Source organism: Portunus trituberculatus, chromosome 14 (genome assembly GCF_017591435.1).
Source record: "Portunus trituberculatus isolate SZX2019 chromosome 14, ASM1759143v1, whole genome shotgun sequence".
NCBI lineage: Eukaryota > Metazoa > Arthropoda > Malacostraca > Decapoda > Portunidae > Portunus > Portunus trituberculatus.
This window is the reverse complement of record NC_059268.1, coordinates 11,729,866-11,756,115: the sequence shown is the minus strand read 5'-3', so window position 1 is coordinate 11,756,115 and position 26,250 is coordinate 11,729,866. Positions and strand designations below refer to the sequence as shown.

At 39.4% G+C, this 26,250-nt stretch overlaps 1 protein-coding gene across 3 annotated transcripts in view; it reads right to left on the bottom strand.

The window, feature by feature from the left end:
- The window catches only part of LOC123503609 (zwei Ig domain protein zig-8-like), a 302,946-nt gene that overhangs the window by 72,335 nt on the left and 204,361 nt on the right, over positions 1-26,250 (bottom strand). For all 3 annotated transcript variants that reach the window (XM_045253519.1, XM_045253518.1, XM_045253520.1), the window contains exon 2: positions 3,269-3,444. In XM_045253519.1, the coding sequence (XP_045109454.1) occupies positions 3,269-3,444 (176 nt within the window). The remainder of the gene's footprint in view (positions 1-3,268; positions 3,445-26,250) is intronic.

The window sequence follows — 26,250 nt, the reverse complement described above, 5'->3', positions numbered from 1 at the left end:
AGCAATCTCGTTTGGATGTACCTGCTTCGTATTGGTCCATTTCAATGATGCATGTGACGTGAAGCAATGAATACACGCTGGCTAGGGGACGGCAACACGCGCCACTGTGTGATCTGAACAAGGGCTACGGGTATGAACAGTACTCTCGCTACTGTAGACGGCCATGTTTGAAGCGGCAGTACATGTGTTATTAGTATGTGGATGTGATACGTATTGGTGATGGGTAACGTTGTGTTTAAAGATATTGTACAATTAATGTGGTTGTACAATTTAGTTATTGTAAAAGCACTTCAATGAATGAAAGATATTTCCTGTTGGACAAATCAACTGTCCCTGAATTAAAGACTGTTATATATTATATTTTCAATCTAACTTGAAATTAACCTGAGAATTACGGAAACCGGGGCTACATTTCATATTGTTTTTTCATATGCAATGAAATGATGCAAAATGAAAATTAATAAATTCCCGTCAAAACAAAAGCAACCTTTCGAAGCAGGAAGTGCATTATTGTTCCCTCTCTGCCTCCCGCTAAGCGTGGCGGCTTACCTGCGATATTTCAAGCAAATGAGATGTCAATTTTTTTTACGTTTGCTGATGGATTTTCTTTTTTCTTTCTTCTTTTTCTTTTATAATTTTGTGTTTATATATACTTTTGAAAATTTAGTGATTGCTGCGTGATGGAAGGCGTTTCTTCATCGACAATTATAAAGAAAAATATTCAGTGCGTGTATGTGAGTTTGCTGTATGAATTTAATTAATGAAATGGAAGCACGCAGCGTCAAATTGAGTTTCTCCATGATTTGTTTTGATATATTAATTTAAAAACTGGATGAATTAAAGAACACATAATTTAAATATTATATATAGCTTTCTGCCAAAGGTAACAAGTTTCAAATAAAATATAATTCATAGGTTTGTAGTACTTTGTTATGATTGTTCTTGAACTAACTAAACTTTGAACTGAATGGAACTGGCGAGTGGAATGCAAACAGTCAGTGAATGCTTCATACTAACCCCCACATTTATAAAAAAAAGAGTTACCAATCCACGTCACCGCGAGACTGGGCTCTACAAGGCGGTCGATGCTTCTCAGTTTTGAAAGGCGACAAACTGGATCAATGTGGTGCAATTACTGAAATAATATCAAAGACAAACCTCTATATTGGTTTTTGGTTGCTATTCTTAGGAATCTTGTGATGGTGTTTTCTACGAAGCATCGCCAAGGAGAAGCGATGAGGAGCAGGTAAGTGTCGGCTGAATGGGAAGCGGGAAAAACTTTAACATCCACACACCAGTATCTGAGAATAGCACATTGTGACGTCTTGCTGGTCGGCTTACTTACGCCTCCCACACCTATACAGTCCGTTTCATAATATAGCGGCGAATGATTTACATAAACATCTTCCTAAGAACGAAGGATTAAGACGGGGTACAAAGGCACCCATAACGTTTCTCTTCAATGTACGTAGAACTTTCGAGACACAAGCGATATCTATATTGCAGAAGACAGTTGAAGAAAGTGTCCATTCGAAAAGTTATAAATGAACTATAAAAGAGAAAAAGATCATGTTTAATTCCAATTACAGATCAGCAATATCAAAGCAAACCAACCAAACAAACCAATCAAATGCAATTACACACGGAAATTCAATATAGCTACACACAAACACACACACACACACACACACACACACACACAGACACACACCGCGTAGTGTCGTGGTTAGCAGGCTCGACTCGACTCACAATCGAGAGGGCCGGGTTCGAGTCCCGGTAAGCGGCGAGGCAAATGGGCAAGCCTCTTAATGTGTGGCCCCTGTTCACCTAGCAGTAAATAGGTACGGGATGTAACTCGAGGGGTTGTGGTCTCGCTTTCCCGGTGTGTGTTGTGTGTTGATGTGGTCTCAGTCCTACCCGAAAATCGATCTATGAGCTCTGAGCTCGCTCCGTAATGGGGAAGACTAGCTGGGTGACCAGCAGACGACCGAGGAGGAGGAGGAGGTGAATTACACACACACAGACTACCCAGGTTAGCAGTATTTTCCAGACAGTCACTCTCCTCTCCATCCTTTTCCGAGCATCTCATCACAAGATCGATCAACATCTTTTATAAAGAAGCAGAGCACAGGAGTTTGACAGGAGGCGGTGATACTGCCAGAAAACACATAGAACTCCTGTCGATGATTACACAAATTTCCTTTCGCCAATAAAAGTAGAAAAGAAAAAGAAAGACCAGTTTGAAATCATTTGAGGATATGTGCTATATTTGTTCAGTCTCTCTCTCTCTCTCTCTCTCTCTCTCTCTCTCTCTCTCTCTCTCTCTCTCTCTCTCTCTCTCTCTCTCTCTCTCTCTCAAAAGGGAAACTCTAAACACGAGGCAAATCTTCACCTTCTGTTCACGACTGCATTCTGCCTTCCTAATACAAGCAGCAATCAATATCCGTTCCAACTCTTAAAGGAAAGCATCGGACCAACGTATTTACACAACCACACAAATGAGAAAACCAGGAGATTAATCCAACATTAGCTGAGCGGCTATCCATTATTCACACATCACTGATTCACTCTTGACGATTGCTATTCTAACAGAAATATAAAACCAGTGAATTTCTCGCTATCGTCCTTCCGTTCAGTTTTTAATTGTTGCGCTGTTGTATTCTGATTTCTCTCAGTTGAACGACTGGATGAAGTGAAGTGAGGTGAGATGAGATGAAAAGCCTCTGACCTCTTTGTCTTTCTTACCTTTGTTTGTTCTTTTTTTTTTTAGATATCTGTGTCTGTTTTTGTGTTTTTGTTCAAGATATTTTCTTCTTTCTACTGTTTTATTTTTCACTTAAGGACTAATATATATATGTACCTATCCATACTACTACACCTATTATTATCACTCTTACTCCTACTAAAATTACTGCTACTACTACTACTACTACTACTACTACTACTACTACTATTACTTCTGTTGTTATATTCACTACTACATTAAACTATCACTAGAACTAGTACAATTAGTATACTGCTGCTGCTATAATAAAATACTTTACTACACTAACCAACCACTAAACCTACTTGAATACCACACACAACACCTACAGTAACTTAAGAACAAGGCCACCCTGAGTTGACACTGAACACCAAACACAAAGAATATCGATCATCAAACGAAACAAACCGAGACGAAATATTTCTTTTATGGAAAGGACAAAATATCAACGTCCTGGAAAGACCTACAGAAAACCTCTCACACTGAAGAATAAATGGTACTCACGGATCTGTCGCCGAGGTGGAAGACAGTGCAAGGGAGAAAGGCGGAGTCCCCAACCAGCGCCGTGATATTCGTTGGCGTGGAGTCCTCGAAGCTGGTGGCGAGCACGTTGATGTTTGGATGGTAACCTGACCAGAGTTGTGACGACGACTCCAGCTTCTTGGGATCGAAGGAGAGAGCTGGAAAACAAGAAAAATAAAAGTTATTAATATAAAGTTTTATTAACTCCTTCAGTACCATGATGCGTTTCCATATTAATTCTGCTTACTATTTGGTGATTTTATACAGCTTTAGAAACTCATGTGGGTATTAGAATATGGAAGACTCTAACCATTAAATTTTTGCCCTCCATAGACCCTTCCTAATGTCAATAAAATGGTCTAATCCTAAACAAATTCCAAGGTAAAAATATGTCTCAGTACTGAAGAGGTTAATTTGTATATGGCTGGCTGGACCGAGGACAGAGCTGCAAGATAATCATAATGTTGGGGTGTGAAAGAAAGTTACATGGGGAAGTCTTAAAAGCCTAAGAAAATAAGGGAAGCTGTAGGATATCATTTGACCTACACGTGACAGTACTTATATTGTCCCATTCTAGCATGAACGAGAGAGCTGTAAGACAATAAAGAAAGGGAAGTGTAATAGTGATACATAAAAGGAGTTTGTTACTTTCAAAGACATATGGTGTTGGTTTGGTGAAGAGGGGTGATGAATATAGCTGCTAATCTCTCAAGCGTTAAGAAATCTGGCCGAGATCACAAAGAAAAGGCAGAAAGAAAAATCTCGTTTGCTTTGTCACTTGCCCGACAACATAACATACAAAAAGTGTTTCCAAAATGTGATGTATCTTGAGGTTTCGTGAATAAAGAAAGAAAAAGCATGTTTATCTTATCGCTTCCTGAAAACTTAAACAAAAAATAGTTTCTAAAATGCATGAGGTGTGTTGATGCTCCTTACTTAAGAGACTCCAGCGTCGACAAGGGAGCGAGAGTCTCCAGGCGAAGGAAACACTCGCATTTTTGTTTTAGTGTCAATGAAAACATGTCCGATGGTTCTTCCCTTGTTAATGTTTTCATGTTTATGTAAAGTGCTAATTATGTTATCATTTTAACGTTCATGCAAATAAGAACTGCATAATGGTGCTAATCATATTCGTGGCTTTCAATATATAATTAGTTAAAGTGATTTTAGAATAGCGATGAAACTGATAACAGTTGTAATTTTGTTATCGTCATCGTATACTGTTAAATTATGTAGTGTCGCATTTCTTGTTATATCAGAGAGAGAGAGAGAGAGAGAGAGAGAGAGAGAGAGAGAGAGAGAGAGAGAGAGAGAGAGAGAGAGAGGCAAAACATGACTAGATACAGAATACAACGGAAATCTATAAACAAACTTGGAGAGAAAAGACATTAAAAGAAGGAAGAGAACAGAGGGAAAAAAAAAAGAAATAAGAGGAAAGAACAAAAAATAAAATAAACAAGCAGAAGAGCGAAATCAGGAAAGATAATAAATGCAAAAAAAAAAAGAAAGCAGAATACAATACAAGAGAAAATAAAAAGGGAAGAGAAAACAACAGCAAGAATAAAAGAAGGGAGAAGAGAAGAAAAGAAAAACAATGGCTAACAATACATCATAATTACGAAAAATCCACGTAATCCAAATACAAGACAAGTGCGCAGCGTCACAAACAACAAACGTGAGAGTCTTGCTGCGAAGGAACACCAGGAAGTGTCACCTAACGAGATGAAATTAGATGAACCAATATCCTCAACTGGGAGAGGGACGAGAAACGAGGAAGAGGAAAAGAAGGAGAAGGAGGAGGAGGAGGAAGAGGAGGAGGAAGTATGAGTGGCAGGAAGAGGAGGAGGAGGAGGAAGGCCAGGAAGAGAAGCAGGAGGACGTGGCGGTGTCATCTGAAAGGACAGCAGAGAAAATTACATCCAAGACAGGCCACTGACACAAAGAAACACAAAGTAAGAACAAGGAATATCCGATTTGTTGACCGGTTTCAAGACTGAGAAGTGGCAGTGTCTTATCTAAAAGAGTAATGGGCAGTGAAGTTCAGGACTATTATGGCTTTCATCACTGGTTCGTCCTTTGATACTTTTCACCCCCTTGGTCAGAATATTTGCTTGGTCTATGTCGTAGAATTATAAGTTTGTGACGAGAACTCAGCAGAAAAAGGAACATTATCGTGTCGTCCAGTCAAGGTAGGAGTCATTACCTCTCGCCCCGCATTTCTTATTCCACACCTGGTACACTAACATTTCCGAGAGCAAAGCCGTGATAATGTCCATGATATTCCGCCACATGATCTAGCATTCCACTTTTACCTAACCTTTTTATGTCACCCTTCCACAAACCTTTTTATTTTACCACCGTATGCATATATTTTTTTTAAGATACACAACGAAATACACACAATAAATTCCACTACACATGGTACATTCTGGGGTGCAACACTGCCTATAGAAACTGATGGTTCTTGTACATTATGCGGGATAATCTTTATGGTTCATTTAGGCGCCACTTACCTGAGCTCTGGTCACCATCGAACTCAAGAGCGAGGTCATTAATGAATTTGCATGAATTATTATTTCTGAACGTGGAATAAGTGTAATAATTACTGGTAAAGATTATGGAATGCTTAAGACCTTGGTAACAGAGAGAGAGAGAGAGAGAGAGAGAGAGAGAGAGAGAGAGAGAGAGAGAGAGAGAGAGAGAGAGAGAGAGAGAGAGAGAGAGAGAGAGAGAGAGAGAGAGAGAGAGAGAGAGAGAGAGAGAGAGAGAGAGAGAGAGAGAGAGAGCGTATGTGTGTGTGTGCGTGTGTGTGTGTGTGTGTGTGTGTGTGTGTGTGTGTGTGTGTGTGTGTGTGTGTGTGTGTGTGTGTGTGTGTGTGTGTGTGTGTGTGTGTGTGTGTGTGTGTGTGTGTTTCAAATACACGATCTTCATCTGCAACATTTAGACATTCAGCTGAGGATGAATAAAATAAAAGTAAATCCCTTAACGTTAAGTCACTGATGATTAAATAGTTATTTCATGTAAGCCTTTTTCTACATTGGAACAAAAGAATAGTGTCATAAATCATATCTCACCTAACGCTATTTTAAATTCGTTTTAATGCGTGGGCTGTGCAGAATCAGTTAACCTTTCCCCTGAAGCATTGCACGCAGTCGTTGTTGGAAGGAAAAGAGAAAAGAAACTCAGTGTGTCACCAAGCATTTGTTGTATTTGTTTTCTATGTTTACGGCAATCTACAACTGATAGGTTTGTATTTCCTCCCCCTCACTCTTCCAGTCGTCCAGTCGTAACAGAGAGCATCTAATTAATATGAGTCTCAGAAGATTTAACCCCTTTAGTACTGGGATGCATATTTACTTAGAGTTTTGGGTATGATTAGACGATTTTATTGACATTAGGAAGGATCTATGGAGGTCAGAAGATTTATGGCCACAGTCTTCACTATTTTTAATCCCGACATAAATTTCTGAAGCTGCATAAAATCACCATATAATAACCAGAAGGAGTATGGAAACACGTCCTGGTACTGAAGGAGTTAAAAGCCTTTCTCGCCAGCTATAAACAAGTTACTGTACACGAGAATCAAAGTCCATAATGGGGCAATACACTTATCTGCGCTTTGTATACAATTAACATCTGCAATAGGTTAATGGAAAAAAAAAGAGCATGACAAGATATCAAAGTGTGTCGTTGAGCATTTTGTATTCTAGTTCCTTGTAATAATTTGATATGAAAAATGAAGGTGGTTTGTTTATCTATTTTGTAATGAAACTAGGATATCATTTCTGGCGCAGTTTTGTAATCAGAAAGAGAGAAAGAGAGAATAATAGAAAAGATATATCGTCAATATATTCTGCTGTGTTATAAAGGAGGAAAAAAATATTTGTTTGATTCTGCAATTCGTTGTGACATAAACAAAGAGAAAAAAAGTGTTCAATTATTCATTCTGTTCAATTATAAAGAGAGTTACGAAAACATATTTGCCGAGTCCAGTCGTTTTTCAGCGCTTTTCTCTCCATCCGTCCCTTTAGAAATTTTGAATATCCTCCAGAGCTCCTTCATCCTTCTCTTCCAGTAACCTTACTCCCTATGTCCTCAAATTGATGCTGAAATATGAAATGAAGATGAAATTACAATTCTTTTCCTTCAAGCTCCACAACCATCATCATCATATGTTTTGTTTGACTTGCTAAAGCTACTTAATTGATGTCACTAGACGAGTGAATATTAAACCATGACTTAACTCGCAGCACTCTTTTGGGACAGAGAGTCTTTAATGAGAAGCCCAACACTGTTTCCATATATCAAGTAAGAATTTCTATCTGTTTTTTTTATATGAAAACACCCAAAACGAAAAATATTTAAGATACTTAGGCAAACAAGAACCAGCAGCTTAATATAGTCTTTGACCTGTACTCAAGAACCTTTTGCTCTCACCATGACTATCGTCCAAGGCCACAGACAAGATTTCCAGAGTATCTCCTGTTAATTATGTATAAGATTTGTTAATCTGTCATTAGAACAGTAAAAAAAAAAAATGAATAAAAACATAATTTTAATTAGAGCGTTTTGAGTGTAGTGGAGGTGCAGCACAGAAGTGTTTCAGAATATGGTCCACTGTCCTGGCCGCGCAGTGCTTCTCTTGGCGACTGACTCATGCCATGGGAACTCAGAAAAATATTGTTTGCTTACCAGAAAGAAGAAATAATTGTGCTAGTATTCACTTGGCTTGTGATTTTTTCTTTACATAAACAATATACTGCTCGCAACTCTGTCATGAGTTACAAAGGGGAAAAGAAGAAAAATAAATAAAACGTGGCAAAAGTAAATTCTGCAGTTTTAGAAAATTACACTTCTTCACACTATTTGTTAAAACTTTTCCTTTGTTCAAAATGACAGGCATGTAAAAATCACACATCTACTCTAAAAGAATAATGTACTGCAAATCCTCACAGCCACGGCTGCCTCGCTGCACCACGTTTGATGACTCACTCACCCGCTAAAGATGATTATTTTCAACTTGATACATTTTCTCCGTGTGCCGGAATGCCTGAACCTAAACTTGCGGACAATATATGTTTTCCATTCCGTAAACTTCGATGAGAAGGCGAAGACAGCCAACTTGAGCGTGATAAATTTTGCTCCAACTAAGATGATTAAGTGGAGAACTCTGCACTCAGGGAGATACTGTGACCTTGAATACAATAATAAGATAACTTATTTCATATATACCAAACGCAAAAAGCCATAGCATTTACACGTGACCTAAACACCTGAATGAGAAGGGTTTTGTTTTATATTAATTTGTTAAACTCGGTGTCATGTTTTGGAAAAGAAAATGAGGTGAAATTCCAGGTGCAGTATATAGAACCAGGTAAAAGACAGTACTTGAAATTCACACATGTATAAATTGATGTCACACTCCTTTTAGAGATTATGTGGAAAATTGGATGTGTGTTTTTTTTGAGTCACAACTCCTTCAACTTATGACAATTATGTAACAAGAAAGTACTGAAAACATCGAGTGAAAAAAAGAAAATCCATTCCTTCTGATTATCAAGCTCTTCCATCTCAGGAATTATCAATATACAAATATAAAAAAAAAAAAAGAAAATAAAGAAAATGAAGAAAATTACTGACAAGATACAATTACTGACCATTGTACGATAGACTCTTCATGGGAAACGTATCTTTGCATTACACACACACACACACACACACACACACACACACACACACACACACACACACACACACACACACACACACACACACACACACACAGAGAGAGAGAGAGAGAGAGAGAGAGAGAGAGAGAGAGAGAGAGAGAGAGAGAGAGAGAGAGAGAGAGAGAGAGAGAGAGAGAGAGAGAGAGAGAGAGAGAGAGAGAGAGAGAGAGAGAGAGAGAGAGAGAGAGAGAGAGAGAGAGAGAGAGAGAGAGAGAGAGAGAGAGAGAGAGAGAGAGAGAGAGAGAGAAATCGAGACATACAGCATCCTAAATATTCATCCAATTGCTTAAGAAAGTGAAGAATTTACAGCAGGTATGTCTGATTATCCTCGGCAGGTGTGTGTCAAGATCCACGAGCGTACACCTCCAGGGAAAGTGAAATCTACATGTCCACTGGTGACTGGTCCCTTCAAAACCATCATTCATTCTATGTTTGGACTTTCACGTATTAATTGTTTGTTTACTATCTCAGCTTTATCATCGTGTTATTGAAGGTGAATAGAGATAAATGGTGAATTGGTCTCTTTTTCACTTCTGCTCCTGTGTTGGATATAAAGATGCTTCTATTTTCTATCTTAAATAAATAGAAATAGGTTAATTGTTTTAGTCAGTCATTAAGATATTTTTTTTCTATTCACGATGTCAAGTAAAAAAAAAAAAAACTACAAATATGCAAGTTGTATCAATTTTTTTTTTATTCCAATACTCAGACATCAAAAGTGTGATCTATATATTTCTAATCTCCAGCTCAAAGGTGATATATAAAAAAAACTTGCACGTTGTATTGATTCATTCTTTTTTTACTTCCAACACTCAACATTTCTGGATTTGGAAAGAAAATGGAGTAGTTTGTATTCATCGAAATCGCGTTGAGGAAGTGAAGTTTCTAGGACAAAATAAATAAGATAAGTATGTGAGTAAAGTAAATAAAGAGAGAAAAATACTCCTCTCACTCCTTACACTTCACTCGACACCTCGCAGCATCTCCCAGCACTCCACAAACTCCTTCTTACACTTGGCTTGTCAATTCCTAGTGTCTTCTACTGCCAGCATACCAGCAAAGCAGCACGCCACAAGCTAAGGTCACTTCCCAGCTGTTATTCGCGTCCTACCTCCACCTGTGAGTCCCTTTGCATGCCTGGCGCTAATAGAAAACAAAATCACTTCCATACTACAAAAAAAAAAAAAAACTATTCATCCCATTCCATTATACGTGTGTGTGTGTGTGTGTGTGTGTGTGTGTGTGTGTCGAAATTAATCACTGTGATCTTTTTTACATTTCGCTGTGTTGTATTATACGAGTATAACTATAGTGAAAATGAAAGCTTTTAAGAACAATTTCCAATAACATCTGGTATTAAATAACTTTTACGCTTCTATCTATCTTTTTTTCAGTTTGCTTCTATGTCTATCTATCTATCTATCTACCTATCTACTTATCTATCTGCCAATACATCTGTCTACATATACTTACATTTATCTACATCCACTCTGTCTCTCAATTAAGGATTTGTAATCATGAGGCCCAATAAACGTAATGAAAGGTCTAGCATGCCTGATTTTTCCCTGGCAACTCCAGCTATGGAATCTAACCTACATGTGCTGGGTGTCATCAAGGAGGAGGAGGATACATCTGTCTACATGTCTCTCAATTAAGGATTTGTAATCATGAGGCCCAATAAACGTAATGAAAGGTCTAGCATGCCTGAGTTATTATGGAATCTAAAAAAAAAAACGAAGTTATTAATTATTACTTTTCCCTGTAAAAAAAATATATACCTACATGTGCTGGGTGTCATCAAGGAGGAGGAGGATAGGGAGGAGGAGGAGGAGGACGAGGAGATGATTAAGAAGAGAGGAGGAGGAGAGGAAGAAAGAAAAGGAGGAAGACGAGGAAGACAACAACAAAAACAACAACGTCAGCAACTCCAATAACAAGAACAGCAGCAGCAGCAACAAAAGCAGAAGGCGGTAACGAAAACATGAAAGAAAATCGTACCTAGCTGCGTCTACCAAGGATGCCAAATCGGACCAAACATTCCCTTACTTCACCGTACAAACACTACAACTTTTTTAGAATCCTCAGGAGTAATCAAAGCAGTGCCGTATCATCTTCAAAGCGTCATCACATTCCCGTATCCAGGAAGTGTAGAGCAGAAGAGAGAGCGATGCGGAAGTGGCTGGAGGGAGTGAGGGAGGGGCAAGACAGATGGAAGGAGGCTGGAAACACAGGTATTGCCAGTAAAGGAAAACAATCACCTGAGGCTTAGCAGGCGGTGATATGTGGCTGTGAGGGCTGCTGGGAACTGGGACATAAACAGGCGGGGCGTTAAAAGAGCTAAATTGTGGGAAGGAATGGAGGAAAGGAGGGAGGGAGGCACGGAGGGAGTAAAGGGGTTCGTAGTCGTGCGTGGCGGAGGTAAATGGCAAGTGGACAGGTAATTATGATAAACAGCCTAGGAGACCTTAATTAGAGCAGGCACGTGTGAAATTAGGACATTATAGGATATTGCACAGGTCACGCCACGTGCAAAAACAAGTCAATATTTGGTGAGATGATGATGATGATGATGGTTATTGTGATGGTGGTGGTGGTAGTGGAGGAAGAGGAGGAGGAGGAGGAGGAGGAGGAGGAGGAGGAGGAGGAGGAGGAGGATACACTTTGACCTATCCATATCTAGATTAATATATTGTGATGAAAATAGGTGTAGAAATAGAGAAACATGCCTTAGGTTAATATCAGAATGAGTAAGACACACACACTCTCTCTCTCTCTCTCTACCACCAATCCTGTATCAGTCATTCAACATAGTGTCCGTTTCCTAGAAAAAAGTGAAAATTCAATTATGAATCTGTTGCTCTTTAATTTCAGTGTTGCCAATTACACGCTCTCAATCAGACCCTCCGCGAGATGTGATGCGTGTTTCTTGATGCATAAAAATAACCCGTAGTCTCACCAAACGCGCCATCAGCAACTTCAAACACGACAGTACTGTTCACTTAGCCAGAGTTTAATAGGCTTACTTTTCCATACCGTTCTACAATATCACCGCTGCAAATACGGACACAAAATTGAAATCAACACGAATACACAGAGAGAAAGATACGTTATTTCATATGAACTGCCTTAACACATCGCTGCGTCACAACAGGATATAACATGTTTTCGTCCATTTTTGTTACATTTTCACCAGATTTTAGGAAAACGTGTGGATGAATAATTTTGGTGCTTTGCTCGATAAAAACTGCTTTGACTGGAAATTTGATGCGGCGTTAACAATACTGTGTACGCTTTCATCAAAACAAACGCAGCGACCAACTGTGCTGTTAAAGGCACGTAGGAAAATGCAAAGTAAATTGGCGATAGCACGTAAAGAGAATAGATAAATGAGATCATGACTATAAAACTTTAACAAATCCCATAAACAGGATTCCACAAAAAAATCATCACAGATTCCCTCATCGGCACAATAAAGAGAATACTGAAAATTAATTCAAAAGAAAGACACAAATATTGAAATGCCGGAAAAATTGTGAACCATGCAGTACACTGAACGCAACTTTACATATTAACAGTTTAACAGAATACCATACGAAGAGGTGACTATCCTTATTCTAAACAAGCTAACTAACTGCATTATAAAAGGAGAAGGAGACGGTGTAGTGGCTAATTCCTAATGTTTTTTTTTTTTTTTTACGTTGAGGCCTATAACACCTGTAGGCTCACTTTAAGAGTGTGTAGGGAGCGCTATTCAGCTTCCGCCCATTAGTGGCAAAGGCAATTTTATTTATAGTGGTATCCATATTAGGGCCCATATCACCACCCAACCTCATCTTGGGTATAACCATCTAGAACTTGGGTATCATAGTGATATGTAGGTAACTTTAAACCACTCGACAGATGGCAAAGTGTTTAAAGCTGTACGTGGTGGGATTCAAACCTACGCGTGGACATCTGCCCGATCCCACGCTCACCACCTTATCCACTATAGATAAATGTTAGTGTGGCAGTGTGCATAGTATAAAGGAGTATAGGAAGAGCATATATGAAGGGACAGAGTGGAAGTAGAAGGCTGCAAACACGTCAATTATCGTTTCAAGTATCTAGTCTAAGTGGGCCTAATTTTTTTTTTACTCTTTGTTGCCCTTGGACATCATTCTCCTCTTACGTAAAAAAAAAAAAAAAACATTACCTAAACTTTTTCACTAGTACAGTATAATTTGAAGCAATTGACGCTACTCTGTTTTACCTCGGGTACGATTCAAAACCATTACTGCGGATGAGGGTAGTGCAAAATATTGAAATATAAACGAACTCACAGATACGTTAAATGTTTGACCAATACGCATAAGAAAAAGGAGAGAATCTGAAAGGAATAGCTTGTTTCTGTGTGTGTGTGTGTGTGTGTGTGTGTGTGTGTGTGTGTGTGTGTGTGTGTGTGTGTGTGTGTGTGTGTGTGTGTGTGTGTGTGTGAAAGCCGCACCTGTACTTACAAATGAGCGACAGTGCGAGGGTACAGTGAGGGATGGGATTAAATCTGGCATGTGGTTGATTTGTCCTGCAGGTTTGGTGTGTGACAGACAACAGTGTGTGGGAGCTACACTGATGGCTGCCAAGGGAACGTACCCCCAATACACATACCACCACCCACTCACTCCATCAAGGCCTGTGTGTGTGTGTGTGTGTGTGTGTGTGTGTGTGTGTGTGTGTGTTTATGCCCTTTGATCTGCTGACAATCTCCTTAAATCATTAAGAATTTGAAAGAAAGGACATATGTAGATAGATAGATATACTGAAAGATAAATAGATTGATAAATAAATCAATAGACAGATAGACAAATATTGAATTAAATGGATAAATGGACACACCCCCTACGCACACACACACACACACACACACACACACACACACACACACACACACACACACACACACACACGAAGACAAAGACAATCCACTGCCAACCATCTCGAACATATATCATTAACCATTCATTCATCAGGTATGGGAACAGACCTCACTCAGACCACCCACCGGAGTGCAGGAGCCTTGGCCAGCCCCGAACATCTGGCTCCAGGTCACAGCCAACAAATGCTCTCATTAGGAAACACATTTTGTCGCCTTGCAAATCTGCTTACCCTTAGTTTGCATACTTGTCATAATTTCGTCTTTCAATCTTTTTTTCTCTTTCTTGACCTCTTTTCTTCCCAGGCGGAACTGGCTTGATAAATGCTTCCGTGCTAGACAGTATTTGCAGACCTTCCTTTCTTCTTAGTAAATTCATTAGCATGGGAGTCTTATATCTTTATATGGTGTATAAAATAAATTGCTGCAGATGGATTTTAGAACACAGAAATAGAAAAAAACACAGAAAATAAGAAAAACTGCAAAAAAAAAAAGCCTTTGTTTAACACTATGACCTAAATTAACACTATAACGTTCCTGAGTATAATAATCATTCTTCTAAAACGTTATAAATGTATATGCATAAGGTCGAATCTGAAGTACTAATGGTAAGGCTCACGTTTAAACCTTTCTCTATGACACTATAAGTCTTCGTAACATGTTCATCCCTTACTAGCCTCGTTAATTGATAAATATAACATTCCTCACATTTATTAATATTTTACCTCATGTATCTTTCCTCGGCTATTGCAGTGCTTGTCTCTAATAGATCAATATGAGTGAGTGATGAAAGTGTGTGCTATCAACGTTAATGAGCCGCTCACTGACGCCCAGCCACAACCACCACCACCACCACGTCCACCAACAGTACGAAAATAATTTATGTTGATTTTAGGCTCCCACGCTTCCCTCCTCCCCCTTGTCCCCAGTTGAGTATTACTGAGAAAACAGGTGAGATGTTTGCTAAATACAGCTGGCCAGGGCTTACAGACAGGCACACACAAGCATACTTCCAATCAGGTGCCCACACACACGCGTACATTTTTCTTTGCCGAGCACCATATCAGAAAACGACAGGTGAGCTCCATTCTGCCTTCCTGTGATCTATTTCTGCCGACACACATCACTTCCTGTACCAGATATCACTGTCACATTCATCCCTACTGGTCTAATACAGCGCATCACTTCAACACGTTCTATTAATCCCTTCAGTACTAGGACGCATTTTTTTTTTCTGTGAGTTCGGATATGACTAGACGATTTGATTAACATTAGGAGAGGTTTATGGAGGTCAGAAGATTAATGACGAGAATGTTCACTATTTTAATCCCAGTATACATTTCTAAAGCTGTATAAAATTGCCAAATACTAAGCAGAAATAAAATGAAAATTCATCATAGCACTGAAGGGATTAATCTCGTGCACGTCTTATATTCTCAAGGACGGTAAGCTTGTGTCGTCATCTATCACATAAACATTGAAAACCCCTTAGAGTCACAAAATGTTTAAAGGCTGCAGGTATTATTAGTCGAGTATTGTAGTCTTTACATGGCGACAGTACGGATTTTTGTCAAGCTGTTCCTGAGATTAATAAGACTCTTGAAAATTTTAATAAGTTATTGTGTGTTGAAGGTAGTGGAGACAAGGCGCTGAAATGTTTGAGAATATGTAGCAAAACAATAAAGACAAATAAAAAATACAAGATACCATTAAAAGTGCTCAAAACACACGACAAAACACTCAAAATACACTAAAAGACACCTAAAAAAACACATATTCTCTCCTAATTCCCGAAAAAAACACTCACACACAAAAAAAGAATAAAAACAGTCATTCCTACACGAACACACTTTAAATGTATCTATGTCTCCATCCCTTTCCACATTATTATTCAGTCACCGCCTTGCCTTCTGTTTCCAATCTGTAAACCTGTCTATTAGAGTTCAACATTTTTCTCTAATACCTTCAACATGTCCACCAGTTTCCCCTCCGGCCTAATTCTTACCATATGTCCATTTCCTCCTTCCTCTAATTCCTTTCACATGTTGAGACACGAATTTAGCACTTCTTGATGTTATCTCCAACCAGATTCCAAACTTATCTATGACTTTATCGTTTCCTACTCTACCAAACTACCTTAGCGTGAAAACTATCGTCAACATTAGCCTTTTAGTATACGTGTGTCCTTTTCTCCCTCTATGTACATTATGACTTATCAATTGCTGAAAAAAAAGAAAGAAAAAGATCAGAGGAAGCTTTCGTGGGGATACTAGTCTGAAAATAGAACTAACACATTTCTTGTTCTAGTTTTCTTTTTTTCCTGTCGTTCAATAATAACAACGATAATACCACCATCACCACCACCACCAACAACAACAACAACAGCAACAACAACAACAACAATAAGCAGAAAAGTAATGAAAAACACACAAAAGAGAGTAAAAGAACTACTACTTAATCCCTATACCAGTGAGTCCAGCAGCAACAACAACAACAACAACATCAACAACAACAACAACAACAACAACAACCATAACCAGAAAAATAATAAAAAAAAAACAGAAAAGATTGTAAAAGAACTGCTACTTTATCCGGCTTTTTTCCCTCTACCAGTGACTCCAACCACAACAACAACAACAACAACAACAACAACAACCAGAAAAATAATGAAAAAGAACAGAAAAGAATAAAAAAAAATATTGCTTTATTCAACGTTTTTCCTACACCAATGACTCCAACAACAACAACAACAACAACAACAACAACAACGACGACGACGACGACAACAACAACAACAACAAGGCTTCTCTTTAAAAACTAGATCGAGCAAAACACGTGAAATTTGTTTGGGTTCTCCCTTACACATCCTGGTCTTGTGTTTTCTAGTTTAGTGTTCCCTCATTGACCTCTGGAAGGCGATGTCTCCACGTAAACAGGGGGGAAGGACAAGGTAATCACGAGAGAAGGCGAGCTGTGGAAATAAGGGAGGAAAGAAGCAAGGCAGTGGAGGGAAGGAAAGGAAAGATAAGAGATCAAAGGACACGAAAGAGAGAGAAGGGAAATAGAAATAATAAGTAAAAGAATTGAGAAAGTGAGGGGAAATAAAGGGAAGGGGATAAAATTAGAGACACAGGAAGGAATGTCAAAGGGAAAGGAAGAAAAAGGTTGGAGAAGGGAACGGGAGTGAAGGGAAAAACAGGAAGAGGAAAAGGAAAGTGAATGGATAGGATGAGAAAGTAATGGAAAGAGAAAAAAACGAAGAAACTGATGATGAAGGAAAGGATAAAAGAAAGACAAGAGACGAGAAGGAAAGGAAAGTAAAGGCAAACTGCGCAAGGGAAAGGAACATAATGAAATGAAACAAAGAGGAGAGGGAAAGACAAAGGAAGGAAAGAAAGAGAAAGCAAGAAAAGACGAAGATTAGGAGGTTAAGAGGAGAGAATGAAGAGACGGAAGGAATGGAAGAAGAAAAGAAAAGAAAGAGAATGAAAGGGAAAACAGGAAAATGGAGATAAACGAAGACTATGTAAATATGTAACAGGAAGGAGGGAAGGTGTGTTGAAAGAAAATAAGCTATATGAGGGAAGTGTGTATATATGGAAAGGGAGAAGGGAAGGAAGAAGGCGAAGGGAGAGAGGGGAAGGGGGGGGTGGAAGGTACACACATACAGACAGACAGGATGGGAGGGACAGGTGGAGGAAGGAAGGAAGACATGTAAGTGAGTCTTTTAAATAGATACAAAGCGAAAACAAGGTAAGAGAGAGCACTCTTGTTTTTGTTATTCCGCCTACCATTTAACAAGATACCAGCGTGTGTGTGTGTGTGTGTGTGTGTGTGTGTGTGTGTGTCGCTCCATCACCAACATTCTCCCTGGTAATCTCCGTTAAGTTCCTCCTACAAACTTTTCATTCTTTCTTCACTTTCCGTCATGTCTCTTCTCTCCTCCCACGGTTATTTCCTAGGATCCTGTCAGGCAGACTTTCACCAAATACATTATCCAGTCTTCCTTACATGTGCTCTGAAGTCTTTTTTTATTTTCGTTCCTTGATCATTCATGAGATGCTAATGATCTGGATTTCTTCTTCTTTTCGTTGTGTCTTGATCTGTTACCTCGTTCCAGTGATAATCTTTCGGTTACTCCTTCACTATCGTCACAAAGAATCATTCGTGTTCATTTTATTCTGAACCACACTCTGAAACACTTCTGTTCCGCACCACATTACCTTTGCTACGCTATATTTGAAGTGGCTGTTTGGCGAGTAATTTTACGGTTCTTATGGCAGATTAACAAGATTCCTACGTTATTAACAGGAACAACACCCTTGAGAAACCAGGTCATCCTTTGAAGTTAGTCGAGATGAGAAAATAAAGTGTTTCTGAATTCGGATTTGTCTTGCGTGCTTCAGCCATCATCGTTTTTCTTAATCATAATTACAGTTCCTATTTTAATTGTCAGTTTATCTCAGTATTAGGTTTAAGCTTCATTACCTGTTCTTACCTGCTCCTTGTTGTATTAATCAATGTACAGTTCCTGGTTTAAGCAAGAAGCACGCTATCGGTTAATCTTCTGCCTCTAATCTGGTGAACTGGAATGCCTGAGTGGAGTTAAAGATGATAAGATAATACCTGCATCAAATAATCTCATTGACTTTGACATTCTTGTAGAAGCTTTGAGATAGGAGATACCACAAAAAGTATCCCCTTTACCCCATAAATTCCGTGAAAAGCCCACATGGCATGAAAAAAAAAACTTCTTACCGAGTGATACATACAGGAGGAGCTATTAATACAATTTGTTAGACGTAGTGTTCCCAAATGGTCTCTTTAATAACACCGTGCCTTGTGGAAATAATAATAGCATTACCTGGTGGATTATCCGGGCTGGCAAGAGCACAGGCGGCAAAACAAAGTGCGGGTATTCATTACGAGTGAGGAGATTATAATCTGTAAAATATTTAGGTGTTGCTGTGGCACTCGCTGCTTTGATAAGTGCAGCCACATCGTACTCCTTTAATGAACAGCTGAAAAAGTGAACAATATGTTATCCTTATTTGAGAAACACTTCACTGAGGTCATCGCCAAAAGCACCATTGGAGTCGCTATAATATTCCTGTGCCTGATATTGGATCAGTCACTCTTGTTAATTCCTAACACAACTGATTATCGTCACGCCTCCGTCACTCATTACTCACAATTGCTATCCATCATGTCTTTACCAACGCTTGCCCTGCAGTATCTTCACCTGTCTATCACTATTCACAGTACACGCTTAATACACTCGAGTTTTCAACCTGTTATCTGGTTCTGCTTCTAATCATTAAGCATTTTAGGATACTTTTTGTCGTTTTGTAGCCACCTCCACACATTATAGTGTCTAGAAACTGCAAACATTTTTCTTTACATTCTTTCTTTTACTCGGTGTTTTTAGGGCTTCATGGATTGTTCTTAGGGCTGCGAACTGTTGTGTGTTGCAGGGAAGTTTTAAACAGTTGATCCTTTTCTTTTCCAGCTCAGTGTGTTGTGAATAAGGGATCTCGTTCCTTAACCTTTTGACAACAATGACCGGAAAAATGTTACCATTATTTTCCAGTGTAGAGTATTAATAGTTTATGAATAGGGGTGATAAGTGGATGTACACTAGTATGTTTTATGTAGAAAATGTCACCTATTTCCTTCTTAAAGTTCCCATATTTTCTCATGTCCTCAGGTTACAATTTCAAAAGAACCCAGTGAAAATAACAGAACGGATCAAATAACTCAAGAATTTTAGCATACGCAATTTTAATTTTGCTCAATAGAAAATAAAACTGCATTGAATAAGTCAAATAAAACGGCTGTCATATTGTCATTAGCAGTCAAAGGTCAAATTATTCTCCATCACCAGTCATCACAGCCCATCACTCCCCGTCGCCATCACTTACTCCCAATCGCCAATGATCAGGCCACCAGTAAATATACCTGAGCATCACCGCACCGCCATCCATCACTGCGCCACCACCTGCACCACCTGCACCATCTGTACCACCTGGCCTTGACTCACGCAGCGCTGCAAGTCCCGCCCAGGTAAGGAAAATAAGGACAACACACACACACACACACACACACACACACACACACACACACTATCTCTCTCTCTCTCTCTCTCTCTCTCTCTCTCTCTCTCTCTCTCTCTCTCTCTCTCTTTCGGTACATCCTCTCTCATCTTATTTCCGTCTTCTTGATTTTTCTAGTCTAGTTTTCTCTGCAAGTCTTGATTTTGGTGTTTTGTAGACAAAGAAAAAAAAGTGTAAGAATTCCAGAGTCACAAAAGGAAACAAATTATAGAATGATGACGAAAACGAACAAAACAGTGAGGAGAAACAGCGAACACTGAATAATGACAAAGTAATGATACGCAACATAAAAAAGAAAAGAAAAAAAGGAAACGGGAAGATGATGACCCAAAATGATCTAAGAAAAACGTAATTTCTTGTATGTATGTATGTATGTATGTATATGCAGAAAATATTATACACTATTCGAAAAAAGATCACATTATTTTGAAAAGATACCACCTCTTGACACACACACAGAAAGAATTAATGTAGCCAGAACAATACAAGAAAAACTGAGTAACTTCAACATCAAACAAAACGCAAAGCAAAGTAAACAACAACTACAATAAGATAAGGTAAACAAAAATAATAAAAAAAACAACACCAAGTAAGCAAAACACCACGGCACAAAAGCACAAAACACAAGGCGAAGAGAAAGAGAGAAAGGAAAGATAGCAAAAAAGGAAACACTAACACAAAAGTAATGAACAACATGTCGAACGCAGCCAACACCACAACACAGAGGCAACATAAAAGAGACTCACACTTCACAGAGCATGAGAACACTCCCTCTTGATACCAGAAAACACCACTGACAAGAGACAGACAAGACACAGGAATATACGTTTGTACCTCAAGATAGAAAAAAAGGGTAACAAGAGGTAAAATGTTTTCAGTGAAGATTAAGTAGAAATGTCAGGTGAATGTTTGATAAAGTGGGTGGTAACCTGGTGTCTCTTAGCTGTATACGTACTTTTGCCTGTCATTTTCACTCTCTCTGCATTTTTCTGTCCACAATACAAGGTAGAAGTAGGGCCTCATTTCATTCGTAAGTTACAGGTCGAAAATTTTATCTCTTTTTAGGTCTATCTGTCTGTCTATCTATCTGTCTGTCTATCTGTGAACTCTGTCTATCTCATACCTGAATTTCCCAACTAGATCACGACTCTGCTCAGTAAATAACATCCAGGAACTCTATAACAATTTGCAACGTGAGTCGCAGAAATTGTCTCATCTATATTGAAGGTCACACAACATTATAACGACAGCCGAGTGGAGGAAAGTTGTGTTCGTGTCAAGGTCTCCAGCGACATGACCTGCTGTACGCCACTTACCACTTTCAAGGACAAACAATACACGGAAGCTGTTTCTCACTCAATTCTCAACATATTCTTCCCTTTCTCAGGTACGTTTCTCCTCTCCTCTCGCTGATTCTTTCGCTATCTCTAGCTCTCTCTTTATCTCTCTGCGTTTCATCCCGGCCCAGTTCCATTAGGCGGCGTGGACGAGCTCGGAAACAATAAAAAGCAAGTTAACAGTTTCTTCAGCGTGCGAACTTGGCACGGTATAGACAACAATGCACCATTTCCTACGACGAGCTGCAATCTTTCCAGCACATTGTCACCTGGCCTCTCTCTCTCTCTCTCTCTCTCTCTCTCTCTCTCTCTCTCTCTCTCTCTCTCTCTCTCTCTCTGTGTGTGTGTGTGTGTGTGTGTGTGTGTGTGTGTGTGTGTGTGCTTATACATGATTGTTGTCTGTTTGATAGATGTCTGTCAGTTCGTACGCCTTTCTCCCCGTTTGTCTTTAGGAATGTATTTATACCAGTCTATAACAGTGATAAATGAGTACCTCCCTTCCCCGACTCTCTCTCTCTCTCTCTCTCTCTGCAACCCTTTTCTCTCTTCCTCTCCTTTTTCATCCTATTCCATCACACCACAAAGAAATCACAGCTTATACACACTTCTCCCTCATTCCTCGCTTCGCCTTTTCCTTCCTCCCTCCATCGTTCATCGCCCTTTCCAGCACCCAGCTCTTCTGTCCTCTCCTCTCCTTTCATCTGCGTATACTCTGAGAACTCCCTACCGGAAAATAATACCATTTCCTCTGTTGCTGGCATCCCTCCTTCAGGATACGGAAGACTTGAAGGATATGTATCGTGCGAAGAGTTTCCTCAAAAGCAGTGGACGATAAACTCTTCCAAAGTGCACCAGGCGAAAGATATATACCGTCATTTTTCCCTCGTGGCGGCGGTGCGTCAAAGATGGAGTTGCGTGGGTTTCCGATCTCCCGTTTGATTGGGGCGGGATCTCAGCCTCGTATAGAGATAGATAGACGTTTGATGACACCTTTATTTCATATCTCGTTTTTTCGCCTGAAGGATTAAACTCGCTTTCCCCATTGTCCAAAATCCGATTGAGGAGAAGCGTGTGGTTGTCGTGGTCGTGGCGGAGGTGGTGGAAGATGGATTTTGGTGAATTATTGAGCATTGGTAAGTTATATTCGTATATTTATTAGTGGTGATGAGTGGCTAAGGTAAGATACAGTAATGGGAATGTGTGTAGGTAGATGTGTTAATCGTCTTACAAGGGACTATATTCTGAAAAAGTACTATCCCTTACTATCACTGCTTTCAAGGATCTGCTGTTCAAGTGACACAGGTTTCTATTGCATTTTGTGGTTCTACTGACAAATAAACAAGATTTCTATTTTTTTCAGAATTAAGGTAATTATATCTGGCGCGAAAGGCTTTTCCGTAATGAACTGAAGAACTCTTCTTGGAGTTTGAACAAAGCGTGTTTTTCTCATGCATTGCTAATTCACAGAAGCCGATATTGTTTGTTCATCTTTAATTAATCTCGGTCAATCTTTTTCCTTCTAATGCTGCCGTTGTTTCTTTGACTTCCCTTCACCTCTTTTTGCTTCCTGTTTTCAATCTCCTATTCTTTTTCACCATCTCTCTCTCTCTCTCTCTCTCTCTCTCTCTCTCTCTCTCTCTCTCTCTCTCTCTCTCTCTCTCTCTCTCTCTCTCTCTCTCTCACGTGTCACCACAACAAGGTCAGGTACAGTGATCAAAGCTCCAGGTCACAGGTCTAACACACTCCTCTTTCCCTCATAAACATTAATTACCACGTCTTTAAAAAGCTTCTTAAGTCAATTAATTTTCATGCCAGTATTTACCGGAGATTTTTTTTTTCCCTTTCTGGTGCGGGATAGAAATCATCACATTAATGGTTTGTCTAGTTACAGCGAGAATAAGAGGGAGGCAAAGCTAATATGTTAAAGAAGCACATTAGTTTATCGCTCTTGATGCTCTGATTAAAACAGGGAGTCCAGAAATGCATCTTTTGTGCCTTTGAACAGGAATAGAGTTAAAATTCTTGACTCACCTCGCTTAAAATTTTATACACCTGTCCGACTTTCTGTCTGTCTTTCCGTCTTTCTATTTTTTTTTTTTTTTTTTTTTGTGTGTGTGTGTGTGTGTGTGTGTGTGTGTGTGTGTGTGTGTGTGTGTGTGTGACAGTGAGAGCTGTTTGGCTGTCTGGTTGGCTGACTGACTGGCTAAAATATGGCTGGTTGTCTGTCTGTCTTTCTCCTCCCCCCCACCTTTCTCTCTCTCTCTCTCTCTCTCTCTCTCTCTCTCTCTCTCTCTCTCTCTCTCTCTCTCTCTCTCTCTCTCTCTCTATGCAACATTAATAAAGGCAGCCCTCCGACGCGCCAGCTGACGTCCTCCACAACACGCCTTGACGCACACACACGGAAGGAGCAAAACAACACACACATCAACTTCAGTATTACGCGAAGACCACTTTCCACCGCCGCCGCGTGCCACCCTGCTACCTGCGACCTTACCCGTCCACCGCCAGCGAACAGTGAACTCCAGCGGGGAAGTGAAGGTCGAGGATGAATATTGAGGGTTCTCTGTTGGCGTTGATATTCGTAAGGTAAGACATTGATGTGTTGTTGGATACTCTTGTTCTTGTATTTCTTCACATTAGACAGTGTGTTCTGTTCTAAAGATCTGAGTCAGGGAGCTGTTTGTTTATCATATGTGTTTCGTTCTCTCTCTCTCTGTTATGTACGAATCTGTATGTTGGCATGAGTACATATGTAGCGACTGATAGTGACTCATACACAAGAGTCTAGAGCAATTAAATGTGTGATGAGATGTATAAATTGATGTATTCTGAGAGGAGATATTTACAATCAACCTTGCTCTCTCTCTCTCTCTCTCTCTCTCTGTGTGTGTGTGTGTGTGTGTGTGTGTGTGTGTGTGTGTGTGTGTCTCAAGGGACTTCATAAAGCAGATGGCAAGGACACGGTCAGCTCCCGACACATCTCGATGCTCGCCTCTTGAAAAGATTCAAATGAGAAGTTGGCGGAAAGATTTAATAAGGCCGTATGCAGAAGTTCAGTAATAAAAAGACCGAAAGAAAGATGCTGAAGGAAAGAAGAGTCTGAAGAAAAGAAGCTGAAGGGAAGACGATACTATTTTACGAGTATTCTTTCATTAGCAAAGTGAACGAATAAAGGGGAAAGGAGCCAGGCCATTGGTGGAAGGAGGAGGCGCAGTTCACAAATTTTAGGGAGTGAAAATAGTGGCAGAAGATTGCGAGGGCTGCGGGGTATTTTACTAGAAAATCAGTCTTAAAACAAAAATGAAGAAATTGATTTTTTTAAGCACTGAGTATCACTACGTTTGCTGCTCATTATTGATAAATCATAGACAGACAAAACGAAACGCATCCTCCTATCGAGTCACTTTTTTGCGATGACTGTCAAGCAAACGATGTCCAATAGTGTGGAGTAAATCAGCACAAAATTCCAATCGCGAAAGGTACTGTCTGGTGAGAGAAAACATTTTGTCACCGCCAAGAAATCAGTGGAACATCGTTATTGAAAGGTTAAAGAATAAGCACCATCAGCACACGAACACGGAACACATAAGTAAAGGGAATTGTTCTTGAGGTAAAGGCAGTGACAGGTAAAGGTAGAGTTTAGTTTGAGGTCTGAATTAATGCCAGCATCTGCAAACCGTTTTCTATGTGGTTGAAATAATAGCCGAAATTTCAATGGAAGTTTAACGAAAGGATGACTTGCATTCAAAAATATCACGTCTGTAATAAGTATTAATGCACGAACTTAGCCAATAAAGTACACTGCGGGAAGTATAACTGAGAGAAACTGTGACACTATCTACAAATTACACTTAGCCCACGTCAGGCCTCATCTTGATTATATCATGTACTCCTGGGTCTCTTAATTACATAATGAACAGAATCAAAGGGAAAGAAAGAGAGTAAGAGTGGGAGAGAAGCTGAAACACCTTTATGTAACCTGCATTACGTTGAGAGGCGAATGGAGCTCGACGACTTGAATGAGACGTAAGAGGGTTTGATGAAGTGATGAGGCTTTTAGAGGAAAGGGGGAACATTAAGACTCGCAGTAATGGGTTCAGGTTTGATTCATGAAAGAGATAGGCAGGAAGTGGTTCGTAAACATGGCTAAGTGAGTTAAACGGACTCAACGGGCGTGTAATAAGTGCGATTACGATAGAAATCTTTAGGGGAAGGTTTTATTAGTTTATGGCAGAGGATGAGTGATGAACCTATAATCGGAGAGCAGAAGCTGTTCTTTGCATCACACCTGGCATTTAGAAGTTCCCAAGGGTTTATATGCCTGAGAGTGTTAACGGTATAGCAAGTGACATGTTAAAAGCAAAGATGAAGAGTAAGGCGCAAGGAGAGACAGGTAAGATGTTTCGCAACCTTCAGAAAAGGAGATTCCCATTTAACCCTTTCACTACTACGACAAATACTCATATTCATTCTACTTACTATTTGGTGATTTTATACAGCTTCAGAAACATGTCGGGATTAAAATAGTGAAGATTCTGGCCATTAATCTTCTGACCTCCATACACTTTTCCTAATGTCAATAAAATGGTCTAATCATACCCAAACTCAAGGTAAAAATGCGTCCCACTGCTGGAGGAGTTAAATAGGTCATCTTTTCCTGCCTGCACTAGGTAAGATTATTTTCGAGTCGTGGTGCACCGTAACGACAATAAAGCTACATAATAGGACGGGACACTAATAATGGATGTTAGCTTTATTCAAGAAAAATCAGAATTCATTAACATGCAGGGATAAAGATGAAATATTTGAAACATTTTATTATGCCATACATATTAGATTTTATATACAATAGTTATTTATGTGCAGAGTGTCCATTTAA